Source organism: Biomphalaria glabrata, chromosome 3 (genome assembly GCF_947242115.1).
Source record: "Biomphalaria glabrata chromosome 3, xgBioGlab47.1, whole genome shotgun sequence".
NCBI lineage: Eukaryota > Metazoa > Mollusca > Gastropoda > Planorbidae > Biomphalaria > Biomphalaria glabrata.
In genome coordinates, this window is record NC_074713.1 from 51249650 (window position 1) to 51269912 (window position 20263).

Below are 20263 nucleotides of genomic sequence, written 5' to 3' on the forward strand. Positions count from 1 at the left end.
GAGCCTTAAAAAATCACGAACCTCAAAATCCCAGTATGCCTGATTCAAACTCGAGAATCTCGGTTCGGAAGCCAATGTTTTCACACTCACCGCCTTCTTTTTACCTTTAAACCTAGCAACTCCTTTTTCCCCGTTGCTTTTTTTTTCTTTTTAAACTCAGATTCAGGGGCAACATGCTGACATGGGGGGGGGGGTCGGGGCGGGCGAAGGCGGCAATTTTTCTATTGACAAAATCTGTTGTAGTTATTTGATTATTGATCGAGCAAAAACGTCATTATAATCGATGTTCAACAATTTTTTTTTTTTTTTTAAATACCACTTTGGTGTGAGGCGTCTGCAACAAGATGGTTCCTTAGCAGAAGACATTTCAACACGTCTGCGCAATCGTGCACTTTTTTCCCCCACGTCAGAAAAAGGTTGAATTTCTCCAAATCGTCGAACCATTGTTTGGATAGCGTTTTAGTGTGTGTGTGTGTGTGTGTGTGTGAACACCCCCCCCCAAAAAAAGGCCCTCTACAAGATGTCTTGGTCAACACGAAGATGGGCTTACGTGAGCTACATCGGCACCTTCGATATGGGGTCACTGAGGTCAAGGCTACATTAGCCTTGAGTGTTTCTCACACTCCGGTAGGGTCTCGTCCCCTTCTTCATCTCATCCGCGCTTTTTTTATTTTTTTTAACATGTTTCGGATGTTCTTTCAGACTATTACTTACTTACTTTAACTTAGTTCCTGCCGAGCCATTCGGCGCATCGGGAGGAAAGCTGTTTCTATAAAGATCTGTCACAGGCAATGTCTGAAGCCTCTTCCCACCTTGTGTTCTTCCGTTAAGTGTCAAACTCTTTTAGACTATTGCATCCAGGACCGTTAGGTGGGTGTGGGGGGGGGGGGCGTACATACTTTTTTTTTTGGTCTGGGGAAGGGAGTGAAAAGTAAAAGTTCGCCTTTCAGACCTTGTGATCTATAGAGCAGATGATGTTAAGGTCATCTGGTTCTGTGGCCTATGGTTAACAAGGGTGTCATGTGGCCAGCACAACGACCAACTGCCTTTACTTCCCCCAACTAAAGTCACATACCCATTAGAGCTGGCTGGAGTTCCCATAAAGACCCCTAAATTCAAAATCCCAGTTTTCGCTGAGATTCAAACCTGGGACCACCGGAAGCCAAGTGCGTTACCACTCAACCACCACACCTCCCGACAAGTAAAAAGTTAATAAACAAAGGTCTAGGAATGACTTGCAGTTTGTAGTCATTGGGAAATATTGAGGTTTTTTTTTTATCATCACTGATTTAAAATGTTTCTATTTAAGATGTCTATCATTCCTAAAAGATAATGTAAAGCTCAAATGTTGTAAAATGGTTGACATGTTTCGAATGTTCTTTCAAAGTTCAAGATAATTTACTTCCTAGTCCAAACCTCCCTCAGGACAATGGGGGATGGGAGGAAGCAGGGTTTGAATCTTACGACAGTCTGTACGACAGTCTAGCACACAAATCACACAAGGGTCCAAACAAAGTATTGCTTTATTTACAAAAAAAAAGAAAAAAAAAACACCAACAAAAACATAAAATAAGTTTGTTTAATGTTGAGCCAAATATCCTTGTTATTGGATTTCAGTAGAAAAGTGTATAAAAAATATTTTATAACAAGTTGTAACAACAACAAAATAAGAAAAACATTAATGCTAAAAAGAAAAAAAAAAAAAAAAGAATGTTGAATTTTTTTTACTATGTTAAAACATTGAAAACAATTTATCTAAAATTTGACTTATTTGATAATAATAAATAACTAACAAAATTTAAAAAAAACAGTAATACCAGTAACAATGATTTTCATTCATAAATTATTTTTTTAAGTAAATTGCACTAAAATTGTCTTTAAAAATTTCACAACTTCAAAAACCAAACAAAAACAGAACAATTAAAAAAAAAAAAAAGATAAATGACAGATTCAAGAAGATGTGCAGTTACTACAGTCTTTATTTAAAATTCAGAGGGGAGAGAATAATTGTAATGTTTTATTCAAGAGTTGTCCCTAATATCTTATTCTGCAGATTAAACTTGCAGATCCTACAGGCTTACACAACTATTACAGTGACAATTTGTTTTAAAAAATGTTACATAAATATAAATACAAAACCTTAGTTATATAGTCACAGTTTTAGCAATTAGCGAGTCTCTATTGCTAGATAATCAATCAAATAGCAGATCACTTTGGTTACAATTATCTTAGTTAACAGCTTTATTTGTTTATGGAAACAATATACAGGCGCACATTCAGTTTCAAAGAAGAATTTAAAAAAAAACATGTACCAGGAATAAAAAAAAAAATATTTAAAAGGAATAAAAAAAAAATAATTTTTAATTAAATTATTTGTTCAACTGAAAGAAATTGTAGCTCTTTGTTTTTGAGTCAATTTTTTTTCTTGCTTGTTATATTTTTAAATTATTATAACACAAATGGTATACTGAAATGAAATTACCAAATGAGGGAAGTCCGTTTTAGTCATTCTATAAATTCAAACTTCAGATGTTACTAATAATAAAAGAGGTTTAAAAATATTTTTTCCTAAGGCCTAGGGTTTAACAACTATATACAAAGTATTTTAAACTTTTTATATTACTTCTGAGTGTGATATTCAACCCCCCAGACATAGATTCAGCAACTGACCTTCATTGAAACAAAGACACCAGGTGCCTCATTTTGATTAAAACAGTTTATGTACAGGATGAGATTGTGGCAAAAATACAATGAAAAGTAATACTCTTATTATCATCTTGATGTCACAAATACATTTCAACGATTGACTTACAAAAGATACTAGGAAAAAATATGACTTGGTTATTGTCTTTCATGAAGCAACCAATGGCAAGGAAACAGTTAGATGGTGAACACAAATGGAACGCCAATATTAAAAGAAAGACTAATTCATATCATGTTCTTAGAAAAAAAAAAGTAGGTTGGTTTCGTATTTTTGAAATGTCATTATTGCTATTTATAATAAGGATGTAAAATAGATTTTTATACAAATCTAACAGTTCATTGGATTAAATTGTCAATTTGCATTGCAGATGCTAGGAATGTGTTGATAGATTTATGGACTGGATTGGTTTACTTGGATTTGGCCACAAATTCTCTGTGGAAAAAAAAAAGATTTTATCTATGCTATTATAATGTATACAATCATATGAAGATAATTCCAAAGCTCAGCAGAGTATAAGGTAATAATTATCTTTAGCAAGAAATACAAGTTTGTTATTTATGCTAGGTATAATTCTAAATGAATAATTTTGCAACAACAATAATTACAAACCTAATCAAACTAGGCAGTTGAGGAGCTTTGTAAATCAGTTTATGTCCATAGCCAAGGCTCGCTTCAAATGAAACAAACTGAACTTTGTCATGTCCTCTGCTTTCTTTAGCTTTGGCATACAGCTGGCAATTTAAACAAAAAAAATGTTTAGAAGAATTTTAAAATTAATTCAACATCTCTTCCTGGCTCAATAATACTGACATTAAAAATATTTTTAAAAATGTATTCAAAATCTAAGTGCTAACAGTAAGATCATCTGTAACAAAAAAGAAACTCTTTGGATTTCTATAGAAAAACAAATACTAAAAAAAAAAGCTTAAAAGATTATGAGCACTTAAAACAAACCTTCAAACTTACACTGAAAACACACCTTCAAGCTTTTAATGCCCTCAAAAAGACTAAATAAGTCAATGAGTTAACTCTATAGGCAATGAGTTAATTCAACAAGAAAAACATTAAAAATACTTTTATTAAAAAAGGCAATACCTCCTTTAAACAAATTATTGAGCTATCAATGAAATACCTTTTCACCAAGATGAAATGGAACAATCAAGTCATCCTCAGCATGGAGAATCATTATATGTGGAATCACCGAGGCAAGGCTGAAATGATTTGGATAGGGTGTGAGTATTTTTTTTGCATTTGTCTTAACTCATCAATGAACAGTTTCTTTTTATTGTCAATGATGATGACCGATGAAATGGTAGGAAAAACTGCACAAATGATTTCAAACTAGAAGTTACAAATACATTTGGGAAAGTCTTTGAGCTACACCCTTAAAAGCCTTCATCCAATATTAAGACAAGGCCTAAACTGGAACCTCCCTGGATAAGATCTCAATAGCTCAATATCCAACAGAATGAATAATAGCTACACAAAATACTTACAGTCCATATATCATCTCTATAACTAAAATCCAACTGTCCTGGACTAGGATCAAAAACCACACTGTTTTACTATGAGTTACATTCCACTCCAAAACATCTCACAAAGTAAAAACAATCCAAAACAAAAACAGTCTTGAATCTTGAAGAAGTACATAGAAGTCAAACTCATAAAGCGCTGGTTGTGAATGTATATGTGTGTGAGTGAATGTTGTTCGAATGTTTTCATCCATATTGTTTTTGTAAATTAGTTACGCTGAGGTTGTCAATTGTAGTCAAACTGAATTTCCATTTGGTTGGATCATTAAAATTATCTTATCTTATCTCTTAAGTCAATAACCTGAATCGCGCCCCCCCCCCTTCTCCTCTACAGTTAACAGGAGACTCAGGCTGACCAGAACTCAGTCCTGACAAAGGGCATGGCCCAGAAACACTTTACGCTGAGATTCGGTTGCAGATGTCAAGCAGATTGGAAAGATGAAGGAACAGTTAGAGCCCTCAAAATAGAGAAACCTGGAGGAAGTTGGTTGGTGGCCTATGGCCCAAATGGGGCCACAGGAACAGATTAGATAAATAATTTCTCAGGCACTACATTCTCAATCTCATATAATGCTCAGTCCCATATTTTAAAAAAAAATTACATCAGTGATTTCAACTAATGTACAATACATTAAAAAATGTTTGTTTGTAAAATGTTTTTCATGTTTCTGATGTTCCTTCAGAGTTGAAAATATTCTACTACTGCAAGGCGATGGGGGATGACACCGGGTAGGGTATTAACATGGGACTATCGAGATGACCAAACAACAAGCCAGTGCATATACTGTACTACCAGACTATCTATTATTTGAAGCTTTTTTAAAAAACCAGCCCATCTAAGCTCACATTGTTAATTATTGTATTCATTATTTGATTCTAATAATTCTTCAGTTCATGTATTATTGCATGTATTCAAATGTTGAGATAAGTATTTGATTTCATAATTAATTACTCTAATTAAAGAATAATTAAATGTGCTTCAAGAACAAAAAAACAAACACTTAAACTCAATACACGTAACAAAATTTTAAAGCTATCAATCTGTGGGCCATAAGTAAATTTTACTTTCAGAAACAAATCATTGTGAAAATAATATTTATGCTTAATTAAGTTCAAGTTTTCTATAGGCTAATGTATTTACTTTTCTTCACTGTTGAAAAACAGGCCATGCTCTTTAAGTGGATCCACAAAGACATATTCAAAGTAAGGCAAACTTCTGTATGGCTGAAAACAAAGACAAATAAAGCAAAAAATTATTTGCAGGATTACTTATAGTTGGTCGTTGTCTTCATACGACAAAATAAAAATGATAAGATTGATTAACCTTCATTATTGCTGACTGTCACATAATGTACGTGTCAAGGTATTGTGGTTTAAAATAAATAACATTTATAACAAATCAAGCTTGAGAAGATATGGTAATTCTGCATCAAGGCCATATCCTTGACATTAATATGTTTTTTTACAATTACTTGCACGTAACAGACATTGGAATTTTGACTATACAAGCGCAATCTATCCCTGACAATGTCATTATTGCACCCAACATCAAGTCTAATTGGAGTTTGAAGAAGAAAAAAATATAAAAACAAAAAGTAAGGCTGAAAAGAATTTGCATCAAATTTGTAAACCATTCAGCCACCAGCTTTCTTAAATAGATAAACTAGAGTAACATTTTTCTATCAGAAAGTGCTCACTTGTTTAAGAGATTAAGAAAGTCGTATTATAAATGTAAACTCAATGCCAGACAAATCCGTTTGCATCCTGAAACACTCACTTTAAAAGTGTTTTGTCTTTTTCCTGTGAATTAACCAATAGCCCTTTACATATGATGATAATTAGGAGGCCAATGGAATAATGGGGAACTCGAAGAATGAGTTAATAGAAAATGTTTCAAAACCATTTCCGATACGGTAAGTTCTGGAGTATTTACAATTTAATCAATGAATGCACTGTTAATGAATATTTACAAAAGACAAAACTGAAAGAATATGTCTTCAGTTATTGAATTTGTCAAGACCTCCAAAAATAAACAAGTTAAATCAGCTTTATGGTAAAGAGAATTTATTTTATTACCGCTGAGAAGGGGTGATGGAAGGCTGCATCTCTGATGTTATTAAAAGGTGCTTCTAGAACTATACCAGCAGGATGGTCTTCTGTAATAAAGAAAACACATTGTCTCAAATATCTGTCTCTTGAAAGCTTTTCATGAAAAATGTCCTTAATAAATTTTAACTAAACACAGAAACCACCTTTTTGAAAATTAAGAAAGTTATTTTTCTGCATTGCCTATATTTATTTGGAGCTGGTATTTTAAATTCATTGCTTGTGAATTAGATATTTTAAAATCCATTGCTTGTGAATTAGATATTTTTAAAGAACTGTTTAAGTGTAAAAAAAAAAATGAAATTTCATAAGCTGCCACCAATTCCTCAATCAGAACTTGTTAGTGTCAAAATAGTTTTATAAAAATCTTGAATTAAAAATTGCATGAGAGATTAATTGCAAACTCCAAAATGCACTTAATAATGTAACATTTGAAAAACCTGGACCATTTATCAATAAAACAGGAATTTTCCTGATTGCCACATGATCACATTATCACAGCTTGCACGAAAGCTCTTCAACAATGAATGTTCTACTAACAAGATTATAAATGATATTGACTCACCTTCCTCACATAGAAGTTTAGCCAGCTTGGCAGTTACCCTGTAATAAAGAAAAAAAAAACTATGAACAAATTCTGATAAAAGTCTAAAGATTAATTGCTGCTGCTATAAACTTGTGTATGAAAAAAATTTAACAGAAAAAGATTGCTCTCAACATTTTCACAGCCCCACTTCTTGTATTCAGAAGATACAAAAAACAACATCATAATTAACTAGTCCACACCAACCTAAATGCCAGCAGTACAAGTAAAGTAAGCCTTGCATTTGCCATGTGAATGATAAAAATTCATACACAAACTCCCAGTGTCCACCATTAGTTGCTCCAATATAGCACTTAAGGTCCTTGACTAATTTAACTATAACAGTCAAATGCTAAATAGTATGCATTAGATGCCGACATCTGAATGCTCCTACATAAAAATGAGAATGAGGAAGAAAAGAACAGCCCACTTCTTGTATTCAGAAGATACAAAAACAACACACCAACCTAAATGCCAGCAGTAAAAAGTAAGCCTTGCACTTGCCACATGAATGATAAAAGTTCATACACAAACTTTCAGTGTCCACCATTAGTTGCCCCAATATAGCACTTAAGATCATTGGCTAATTTATCTATAACAGCTGAGGCTAAATAGTATTCACTAGATGCTGACTTGGATCTTCAAGAATTTTAAAGGCATGAAGCTGAAGCCACTTTCATTCATTTTGACAGTTAAACACAAAAACACAAGGCATCACTGAGCTAAATTTTTCATTGGCTGAAATTTGTTTCTTTGGACATCATCATCATCATCTGTCCCATGATTTTGATCATAAAGGTGCTGTGACAGCACAACTAACCAAATTTTTCCAAGTCAGCAGCTGTTCTTAGTAGGATTTTAAGTTTTTTTTACATTGTCCAGCAAGCTCTACTTTGCATGACCCTTTTTTCATGCGCCATCGTTGTACCTCATGTTTTACAAAATGACCAAACCAGCTCAGCATTCATCTCTTCACAGTGTTGAGGAGTTCCTCCTTTTTGCCAACCAAAGTGTTGATTTTGGACATAGTCAAATAAATCCAATTTCTTTCTTACGACAAATTAGAATAAAATCAATCTCTTGAAAATACAATTCAAAGAACTAAATTGTAAATTATTTACCCTGTTCCTAAAGAATGTCCCCATAAAAATATTTTGGAATCACCAACTCTGCTTTTTAACCACTTGTATATTGTGTATGAATCAAAGACAACTCCATTTTCAGTTGGGTGTCCTGTTGAGTCACCATAACCTGCAAGTAGCCAAATGAGAGGAAACCTATCATAGATTTGAATCACTATCACTTTATATTCACCACTAGCACTAAAAATTAGAGCAGCATTACTTTTTAAAATATTTTTTTTTTAAAATTCAGATATCTAAAAACAATGAAAAAAATATATAGAAGGACAATAAATTTAGAAGTACCAAAAAGAGCAGAAAAAAAAGAGTATTATTGAACAAATAATACATTTTTTGTTATAAATACATTTCATTTCAGCCCAGATAAAAAATATGAAAGAGAGCTGAAGTTGGGAGCACTTCTCTGATAGGATACAATAATGCAGTAGAAACTGTATCCTATTTTAAGGAATTTAGTTGAATTATATGAACAGTGAAGACTGAGTTTTGGGATTTTTAGGGTTCAACTGAGTCCACCCAACTTTATTGGGTACCTGACTTTAGTTGAGGAAAGTATTGGCAGTTGGTTGTAGTGCTGGTCACATGACACCCTGCTCACTGAACATTGGCCATAGAAACATATGACCTTAACATCATCTGCCCTATAAATCGCAAGGTCTGAAAGGGGAAATTTACTATTTAATATAAATATAATGTAAATATAGTATAATATAATAATTATGGTATACAAATTCTGATTCAAAACAGTATTATAAGGAACAAATTGAGATCTACCTCAAGTTCCACAACCTTTTTTCAATGTTTGAAGAGCGATGAGTCTATATCACATGAAACTAATGATCCAATATTTATTAAAACCAAGAATGACATCTAATATGTTGCACTCATTATGAGTACCTACCTCTATAGTCTATTGCTATCACATGAAAGTCAAGTTGTGCCAAAATTTTATACAATTGAACTCTATGGTAAGACCCTCTGAAAAAAAAAAAGCAAGTTAAAATATCTCATCAATCAATAGTTATAAAGTTGAATCCTGAAAACTCTGCATAATTGAGACCAAATGATGCACAAGTTTGTGAAAGTGCCAGAATACAGACAAAAGAAATGTACATTAGACTTGAAAGCATAGAATCGTTACAACATGAAAATTAATAAATTAAGAAGAATACTTATTGAAGGCATAGAGATGTCCATATTAAAAATAAACTGAAAAAAAAACTGGTAATTTTTTCAAATGCAAAATGCCGAGTTGATTTCTGTCATGTAATGTTTCGCTACTTCATCATGAAAACTATCTATATATATAATTCCCTTCTTCCCTCAAGAGTTTTGTCAAGTAGTAAGAAGTAAAGAAAAGATCACTCTGCAGATAGTCCATGAGAAAACAAGAGGGGTGGGAGAACATGTAGTCACAACAAAGCAGGGCAGGACCATTGCAATATCACTCTTTTTTTAAATTTCTACCTCAAATTAAAAAAAAAGTGTGTGTGTGTGGGGGGGGGGGGAGGAGTAATCTACTCTGTAGTAACTATCGAGGCGACAGAGCACACTCAAGAATTTGGACACAATGGAAAGATCACTCTTTTATTTTTGCAACTCGGACGGAGGGAGTTATTCGAGGTAATTTAAGGGCGAAAAAAAGACAATTTTCGTCTGTATATTTCAGTAGATTTGTATGAGTTTTCAAAAGATTTTAATAATTTTCCGGATATTTCCAGGACTTTTTCATATATTTTGCAATTTCAGGAGATTTCCTGTTAAATCGACAGGAGGCAGCAGGAAATCTGTTATAAGTTATAAAATGGTTTAGTTTAATAATTTACACACCTAAAATTAGCGCGGGTCCTATAAAAGTGCTGGGCCCACTGAGGTCGTATAGGTTGCAGTGGCCTAAGGCCAGCCCTGCAAAATAGCAGCGTATGCTACGCCACCGGTTGACTAGTGAAGGAATAGTAAGTCTATTACAGATGCACCATGTTGTTCCAAATACTAAAGAGTGATTTATTATATTCATTGACAGGAAAAGGGGCAAAGGAAAACTCTAAATTCAAACCTCTGCTTCCTTGCAGCTATACCCAAACAGGGGAAAGTCTTAGGGAGTCAACCCTGAGGAAAAATGAGGAGCAGGAAACTTTAAGCACACAGTGCTACACCCTGACAGAGCCTGCATTGACACTGATTCCAAACTGTATCAGCATTTGCTAATCCTTTAGGTTGCTTTCAGAGGGGGAACTGCTGTGTAGATGACAATATTCCAACCATAGCTAATACTCAGGCACTCAACTCATTTCTATGAGTCGCTTCACAACTGAAGGAAGCCATGCATATTCCCTCACTATCTGATATTTTAGGCGGATGGACTGCTGGCTTGTTTAGTGCTGAGCTTTCATAGCTGTATTCTATTCTCATTTTTTAAAACAGCTTCAGTAATGATAAAGCGTTTTTACAAAGCTTAGATCAACTCACTTTGTCCTTCTGACTGGTAAAAAAAAAAAGTGCGTACACGTTATTTCTCCCCCACCCATTCTCAGATCAAGTTGAAACTTCACACAATTATTCAATGGCTTTTCAAATTTCTTACAACATGGCCAGGTAAAACATCATCACTAATAGTCTTTATCTTTTGACTAATCACTTGAACAAAAAAAAAAAGGGTATTTGATATTTGACACCTCTACATGATCTGTTTATATTTGTATGATTCAAAAAAATTAAATTCAATCAACTCATCTTATTACCTTGTGCCGCTGTTACCATGTAGATATAAAAAGACCATCTTTCCGTTGCTGAGCTCGTCTTCAAACTTGTCCCATGGAATGTTGTTCGAATCACTTTGTACACTCACAGGCAGGACATGCCTGAACAAAAAATAGAACAGTTATACAAGCTGCAGTGGTTCTAGTAATATTTCAAAAACATCTCAATAAATAGTGTTGAGTAGCTTGAAAGGTCTGAACATTTTTTGAAAGAGTTCCTTTAGACAACCATTCCAAAAGGTTAGGGATAAAATCAAGATATGTTGCCATGTCAATTGGTTTATAGAAAGTTACAAAATTGTGGCATGAAATAAACATTATGAAGCCATCATATTTTTTTAGGAAAGACTAAAATTAATTTTTTTTTTTTAGCTCAACTTACTCGGGTAATGAATGTTAAAAAATGTGTTTGTTTTGAAAGTATGTCTGTAGCAAAGATAATCCTATTGAAAGAGAACAAGTCAATGGAGTTCAAACTAAGTTTGAACATTTCTTTAAGTCTAACAATATATATAAATATGCAATTTATTTTATTTATGAAAATGGCCAGAGCTTATATTATTTCCAACATTGAAAAAAAAAACCCAGATAAAAGAATCGCCATGTTAGCATATTTCAGACAAAGATTAATGCCGCTAATTAAAGAACACTTTAATTAACAGATTGTTACTGAGCCTAACCACTGTTTAATTCTAGTCAATCTTTAACTTGTAGCTTACTAAATATTTCAAATGAGAGTTGAACTTAATGCTTTTTAAAATGTCAGGTATTAATCGGTAGAAAGACACTTTAATAGAATAACACATAAAACACTCAACATTAAAATTATTTTTACATTGCACACCTTCAATGTTAAAGCATGTTCAGTGCCCTTTGGTTCAATCTCTTGTGGACATGTTGGGGTGAAGGGGGGTGTAAGTGTCTTTAGGCCCTCAGCAAACACTACCCCAGAATGAGTTGGGATTTGATCTCGAGACTCCTCATACATTGCTAAGTGGTTTATGCTACTCTAGTTCCATTTTCATACCATGTGGCCTATAGGGCAGACAATGTAAAGATCATTTGTTTCTCTGGCCTACGGTTAATGAGGGTGTCATGTGGCCAGCATAATGACCAGCCACCTTTTTTTCCCCAAGTTATGTCAGGTACACATTATAGCTGGGTGGACTCAGAGGCGCCCTAAAGATCCCGAAATTAAAAATCCTGGTCTTCACCAGGATTTGAACCAGGGACCATCCAGTTCAAAAGCCTAATGCTTTATCACCCAGCCACCACACTTCCTTAAGCTACTCAGTCACTCAGTCACACATGAATGATGCATGACTATAACAACTATAAAAAATTTCCAATTTACATACTTAGCTAGATAATAATTAAGGATAAGTTAAAGAAAACATTTTTTTTTAAAAGGAACTTTCCTAAGATATAAGAGTAGCTGCTTAACAATTGATTAGACAGGCCAGTGTTACAACAATTGTTTCTAGTTTCTTCTTACCAAACTCCAATTTTGACTCCTTCTTGTGTGTTGAGGTAAAAATTTCTTGTGTTGTTGAGACCAAAGTCATGAGGTTTTGTCAAATCAGTGAATGGGGGCCATCGAACTAAAACAATCAAACAATGAGCAATCTAGTTTAATGACACTAACAAGCAAAATATAAAAAATTCTTTAAAACAAAACAAAAAGCTTATCTAAAGGGGAAAAACTCTGTCCTTAAAACTATATCTACCAATAATGTGCAAGTTATTTCCCTTATTTGATATGAAACAAAATAATTAATTACCAATAATTAACTGACTGAGTATTTTGGTTTATTGATTCATGTTTTGTTAGGTACAATAAATAATTGTTTAAAGTAACAACTTGATCAGAGAAAACATGAGGGAGAAATAACATTAACAATTATTTAAGGGAATAAACCCAACAATTTTAGCCATGTATGTGAATACTAAAGTAATAGCTTCCCTTGTGCTATTCAACAAAATAATGAATAATCTGTAATTAAATGTCTACTTGGTTACTTTTTAAAAATTGATTCATGTCTTGTCATGAATAATTGTGCGAAGTTTCAGCTTGATCTGAGAATGGGTGTGGGAGAAATAGCAGGTTGATATAAGCTTTGATAAAAAAAAAAAAAAGGACCCACTTTCAGACTTTGCGATCTATTGGAGCAGATGACTTCAAGGTCATCTGTTTCTATGGCCAGCAAATGACCAACCACCTTTACTTCTCCAATGTTAGTCAGGCACCTGTTAGGGTCGGGTGGACTCAGCGCATCCTAAAAATCCAGAAGTTCAAAATCCCAGTACTTGAACTCAAGACTCTTGATTCAGAAGCCAAGCTCTTTAACACTCAACTACCTTGCTCCTTTTACCAATTTCAACAAGCATAACAAGCTTTTTTTCTATTATACATTTTTTGTGTGTATGGACTTATTTTCCACAACTAACTACCAGGTATTTCTTTTTCAGGAATGGGATGGCAGTGTAATTCTTTCTGTGAGTTGAGGATGATGAGAGATAGTTTATTTATAGAGGGTAAATGTAACCCTATGGTTTGAGAATAACGAGATACATGAAATATGTTGTTTCATGTGAAATAGGGGACTTCACATAGGCAATCACGGGGTACCATTTTTGTTGGTCACATGATGAGAAGAAACCACATGCTCAGTTGGAGTCCACGCCACGATTTGTAAGAAGACAGACGTGTCTTGTATTTTAAGATAAAAGTATTGAGAAATATGTATGTGATAATTTTCCAAGGATCATAAATCTATTCTATGTGAAGTAATTTGTGCTATTTTGTGATGGCTGAAGTTGCCAACTATTCTGTATGTCTTTTTATGAAGAATAAATATTTTGTCTGCTGCTAGAGAGTTTGTTTCTAAATATCGTAAAACTACGTGACAACAAAATTGAGGAAAATGAAGATATTTAATTAATAAGAAGAAGAACATTACATCAATACCAGAAGAGGTATATACAGCACACTAAGCCAGTAACACCAATAGCATTTTGGGTACAGGGCCGGTCCTAGCGATTGCGGGGCCCTATGCCAAAACTAATTGCGCGGGGCCTAGTCTGGGTGGGAATAAGGATAATAAATGAAAATTAAGATTTTGTATTAGAAAATAAATTTGGCTTTGCTTTGCATATTATTCATTCTTTTCTAAGTACAAAATTGAGATCAAGTTAATTTTACTTTACCAATCTTGCAACCTATAGCATATTTATATGCCAGTGATTATAAAAGTAAATACAGCATTGGAACTTTCGGTTATGGGGAAAATTGGTCAGATTATTACATTTTATTGCATGAAAGCTGATACTGCCTTTTCTTTTAATACCGCATAGGAATGGTGTTTTCGATAATGAATGACACACACAAATGATAATTTTGTCTATTTTTTTATGAGTTTTCAGTAAATTTTAATAAGTGCAGGTTATTTCCAGGAATTGTTGGTATATATTTTGCAATTAATAATTACACATAAAATTAGCGCGGGGACTATGAAAACGCAGGGCCCACTGCGACAGCATAGGTTGCAGTGGCCTAAGACCGGCCCTGTTTGGGTGTTACAGTAAAATGGATGCTTTCAAGTCAAAAGACAACGGATGCAATTCTAAGCACAAATATTTTCAGGGTTTTAAGAACAAAAAAGAAAAACTCCTCCATTGTTATTCTATCTATATGATTCCATTTCAAACATTATGGATAGTTAAGATTATTAATAGTATTATTTTTATCATTAAAGATATGGCAAAGATCTATTACAATTTATGTCTCATGGTGGACTAAATATAAGTGCTGAGATCCCAAACCAAACATCACAAATTCTAAATCTAAAGGAGATTGAAAGGTAATTTAGGATTTCAGGACATCTCTATTCAGCTGTTTTGGGCATTTGCTAGACAAAAGTTAGAATAGGTTATAGGGGGTCATTTTACAGGACACAAAATAACCTTACAATATTTGCCTAAAAATGAATGCATTTTAAAATTAATGTTAAATAAATAGGGAAAAAAATAGTTACACTATTTTGTAATTAAATGAAAATGGTTGAATTTTTCAATGGCATTGATAGCAATCACTTACCTATATTTAAAAAGATGATTCTGGGCATGATCCATTGATTAGCTTTCACAAATACTGGTATGGCAACATAGATGAAGAACAAAGTAATGAACGTGATTTTAGCGCATAACCAAACAAATGGTGTGTGGTCATGGAGATATCTGTAAAATTCAAAGAAATCATTCATCTTTTAACTTTGAAAAGATGTATAGTTCATACATTTTGTAAACTCCACTTGTTAATAGCATAGTCATATACTTACTAACACAATGATGAAGACAACCTTTAATTTATGCAATATTTAAAGCTCTCAGTCATTTTGCATAAATATTTTAGGCAATCTATACAGCCTCCTCTTTTATATGCAAGGAGTTATTTACCATCTGAAAATCTAGAAACTCAAAGTACTGGCCCATGTTAATTATGCATATGTATGCGATATGAGGTAACAGTACTCCCTCGCTACTTTAAGGTTCATTTACTGCGAGCTTGCTGTTTCATGGTTTTAAATAAATATGATGTAAAAAATTTACTGTGCATTTTGGTTGTATTGTTGGATTTTGCTGTACTTTACACATGTGTCCCATGTAACATTGAGTCATGTAGATATTTGTAGCCTAATTTGAGCTCATAAAGATGACTAATGAAAACACTGAGAATATTATATATGACTCTATCAGTCTATCTAGATCTAATATCAAAAAGATAAAAAAAAATATAACAAATAAATTTAGAACATATCTTCAGAGGTGAGTACTTGTTTCAAATTTCTAAAAGGACATACCTAATTTACAGAGTTTCAAAAACATTTTAAGAAAAATCAAAAATATTTTTTTTTATTGGTAAATGTACAACATAGGAAACATTAAGGAAAATAGAAAAGGCTTAATACAACAGTGTAGGGAGGGTTTATAAAGACTTAAAATGTAGTGTTTAACTAATACAGTCACTTATTAAATTGTTGGTGGGCATGGAACAAATCACAGGCCATAAGGGACAGAACACTGCATTAGTGAACATTTTATGACGTGCTGATAGGGCCTAAATGTATTTTGTTAAAAAGTCAGTGAAAATTACATTAAATTTACATAATTTAAATTGAGAAGGTTGTTGTAGCATCACCAAAAGAATCCTGAGGGAACTAAGTACACTGACCTACACTCCAACCAAGGAATATTAATGTTTAAATAGCCTTTTAAAGTTAAACATCAAGGAAACACAAAAAAAAAGAATTTATAAATAAATTATAAGGTTCAAGCCTACCATTTTCTTTAATGTTTTGTTAGTTTTATCATTTTCAGACGTTTCTTAAGAAATTAAGATAATTAAATCCTAAAACAAATTTCCTTCAGGTGAGAAGGGGATGGCAGCTTGCAGAATTTGAACTCTGGACAATCATGTCAACAGTCTAAAGCACATATCACACTTCCCCAGCACCAGGAAGGCAGCCCCCATATTGGCAACTAATAAAATGTAAAAGCTTTCTCAGAATAACTTTAGAATTTTAATATAAAAAAGCAGATTATTTACTTTTATATTGAATTATGCTTATGAATTCATCCATTATCTCCACACAAACACAAAAAACAACTAACTTTTTTCCTTATCTATTAGTTTGTCTAAAACATTTTTAACTGGCTTTATGGAGAGAGAATACAAAAGTGTTCAAAATTTTTTTTAAAAAAAGCAATTAATGTGTACAGTGAATAGTAGTTCGGAAAAAAAAAAGCAATAATTTAGTGATGAAGCTTGTAGAATCTCAATTTTTGATTAATTAATTTGAGATAAAATACATTTCAGTAGAATCAAATTTGCCCATTTAAAAATAATAATCAAGAGTTATTAGCTTTTAACTATAACTATAATCTGCGGTCAATAAGGCTATCATCTTCTTTTTCGAAGTAACGTCTGTATTTTATAAGATAAGATATCTAAAAAGGTAGAAAAAGTTGTAGTTATGCTACAATGTTTAACTAGAATACTAGATCTACTATGATTATGGAGTAATCTAATAAATTCTAATTACAAAATCATAGTCATAGGGAATATTGAATTAAAGAACAGAGTATTTAGTCAATTTAGAGTAATGATAATCATAACAGCATGGTATGATAATTAATCATATTATATACACTTATATTGAAAAATGACACTTCAACTGTATTTCTGTTAATCCTAGACTCTAGTTAGACTCTATACTCCAGCTTTTCTAAAAGGCTTAGAGATCTAAATTGAGCAATTCGGAACTAAAACACTATTATATTATTATTACATTATTAGTATTATTTTATTAACACTGAGTAAAGTAAAGCTAAAAATAACTGACTGATAGCATTACAAGTCAGATAGAGTATGTTAAATGTATTAAGTTAACAACAAGATCAAAGTCCAATATTCATATCAAACATCAACATCGTGTGTCATTTAATTCATACATTCATCGGGCGCATTCAACTCTCTGCACTGACACTAGTGACTAGTCACACTTGTACGACATGTTTTTAACAATTCAAAGTCAATGAATGAATGACAGTACTCGATTAAATTCAACTAGTCTAAATGGTGTGCTTACTTTAAACAAGATGAAATGTAATGGTTAGCTGGACCTCTTGTTCTCCTATCCGCTTTCAACATTTCTTTCAGTTCTTTGATAAGTCCATCGTTTGGTATCTTGTTTACACGATAAACAAAGCTCGGTATATTTATAGTAGTTACAAGCATAAGTCGCGAGTGGTGTCCCTTTGAACGTATCTCTCTAAGTGTAGAGGTGATAATCAATATGTGGGTGTTATGTAGGTCTATACACTGTTCAGAGTCTAGAAATAGATCTAGATTAGTCTAGATCTAAATCTTTTTTTTTTTATATTAGATCCAGATAGACTTTTATAGACCAATTAAGTAAGAACCAATAAAAGTTGTAGGCCCCTAATGTTGCAATATTTGAACCTAAAAGATTCTAAATCACAGTCACAGACATTACGTCCACTTTTAAATTCAAATTTTTTTTTGTTTCTTTAAAAAAAAAAATCCTGGAGAGCAACATTACAGTAGGAGTCAATTCTGTTGTTTGAAGATAATGAGAATATTCTTATGTGCCTATTTCACTAATGTATGCTTGATTAGCAAGTCCTCTGTATATTCATTCAGTCCAGGCGAATAATGGTTAGCGATTTACATATTGAAAACTAGGCCTACAACAAGTAGTCTTGATACGAAAGCCATCTCATGTTCATTACAACTGCAGGCTATAATATGGTAATGAATCTCGAGCACTCCCTGTTATATATTTAGCCTAGCTTTTAGAATCAGCTTTTTTTTTCAGGTTAGTTGTTTTTAAAAGATTGATAGCATTCAGAACTTTGTTCAGGCAAGGATTCCCGACAAACTGCTTATGTGTAATCAGTGACTGCTTCTCACGTGTTTCTGATTTATTTGTCTTTTAATTGTCGTCAATCCGTTCTTGAACCAGTCTCCGTGATGTTGCAGTCTGTCCATCTTAGCATATGTGGCCGCTCAACAGCACACCAGCAGTCACATTAATGACACAATCAAAAACCAACTTGACCATGCTGAGGAACACTTCAGGGATGGCAGTCCGACTTGGTAATGAGTTGGTGCTGCCGAGAATTTGCAGTCGACAGACACACCGAGCAAAAACCACATGTTTGGATTTTGGGATTATTAAAGAACACGCTTTAGGCTACATTCCGTATCTTGATTCGTTAGTTTTTTCAAGTAATAATAATGCTCAGTTCGACCTGTTTTGTCTACAGCCTAAAACGATGTCAGAATTGCTATTGTCGACAGTTTTGGCAGCGTTTGCATTTTTTTTATACGATAGAACGTTGGGATGCATGGGCCGCACGGATAAACTTACCAACGTGTATAGTAAATAGTTTGTTCACGTGTTAGTTTTTTGTTTTGTTTTTCATGAACTTCAGTGAACTTTAATATCGTATAGGTATGGGGGGGGGCGAGGGGACACCAGTTCTTTTCTTTAATATTCTCTGTAATAAAAAGTTGAAGCTACGACTTTGAGCCATAGGTGGAAACATGCACCCCCCCCCCCTGCAAAAAATCCTGCGGGCGCCCATGCGTGGTCGAGAAGCTAAGTAGGCTTGAACTTGGCTTGGCTTGTCTAACCATGAAGGGGGCTCAAGGTTCGACTCCCAATTCGAGCAGAGTTGTATTTACTGAGCACCTAAAGGCAGCACGGCAAACCTTCTCCCAGATTCCCCCCTTCCTCCACTGGTCCACTAAAGAGATTGGACCATAGCGCTCTGAGCATGCTATAGGCCTAAGCATGAAAGTAGCGCTATATAAAAGCTATAATAAACCTTGAGACATGGTAAAAACTTAAGAGTTAGTCTGGCAGACCTAGAGCAATAGAGCTTTGCTATGTTTGAGATTTGTTCCAAGTTTCGCTGTTTTTTTTTTTCTTTGAAAATGTTTTTTAGTCCTATGCGAGACCACCACCAATCGTAGGCCCTAGGCGACAGTCTAGTTTGCATAGGCATAATGCCGGCCCTGGTGTGTGTGTGTTAGTTAATAGTGGAAATTAAACTTTGTTGTTACATGCTAATATTAAATAGGGTTAGGAACAATTTGTCTATAATATCTCTATTGTTAAAATGTTGCACATCCTAGCCCAAACCTCCCGCAAGACGATGGGGAATGGGAGCGGTCAGGGTATGAACCTAGAACCATCTAGAGGAATTTAGACGATCGAACGAAAGTCCAGCGCGCATACCGCACAACCAGGCAGCCATCCAGGCAGTTTCGAGAGCTGGACAGCACCGTGTCACGCGTCGAATGTGGTTCACGGGCATCACTGGCTGATTATACAATTTTATGGAATACGTTAAGGAAATTAACGAATGTAAATATACGATCTAGATGTCTATATACGAGATGTGGGAACTGTTGGTATGCCCCCCACACGAAGCCGCAACACGACAACAGAGATTTTGGTCTATTGGAGCTAGATGTAGGATTCTTTTTTTATTTATCTATAGTATATGTGAAACTAAATAATTATAATAATACATTTATTAGAATCTAGAATTGTTGATACTTACTCTAAATGGATGTATAAGAAGTCTAATGTTTCACGCCAATTTAAATTCGTTAAGTCAATCGTATCTTCTGCATTTGTGGAACTGTTAAATTTGAAATGATTTTCATACTGTTTTTCTTCTAGCACTAGTGACATTCTGATTGAAATAGAAAGTTAAATACATAAACAGAAATAGTGTGGACTGTAGAAAGGTAACTGCAACGAGAACATGCTAACTTTATAGATGATCGTACAATTTATTGGGGTAGATACGGAAATTTCCGATTTAAAAATAGTGACATGTCC

At 33.7% G+C, this 20263-nt stretch overlaps 1 protein-coding gene across 2 annotated transcripts; it reads right to left on the bottom strand.

Moving 5' to 3' along the window:
- Positions 1-1961: 1961 nt before the first annotated feature.
- On the bottom strand, positions 1962-20199 carry LOC106055449 (lysophosphatidylserine lipase ABHD12-like). Of its 2 annotated transcripts, none has more exons than XM_013211709.2 (12): positions 19980-20199; positions 14923-15062; positions 12322-12427; positions 10809-10928; positions 8969-9045; positions 8047-8176; positions 6908-6945; positions 6313-6392; positions 5378-5460; positions 3837-3915; positions 3314-3435; positions 1962-3136 (listed from the first exon to the last, which is right to left on the bottom strand). In XM_013211709.2, exons 1-12 carry the CDS (start codon positions 20111-20113, stop codon positions 3112-3114), a joined length of 1134 nt encoding a protein of 377 aa, XP_013067163.1. In that variant the 5' UTR covers positions 20114-20199; the 3' UTR covers positions 1962-3111. The 2 variants fall into 2 exon arrangements, with proteins under 2 accessions (XP_013067163.1, XP_013067164.2); XM_013211710.2 differs by lacking the exon at positions 19980-20199 and adding an exon at positions 17474-17735.
- Positions 20200-20263: the final 64 nt, after the last annotated feature.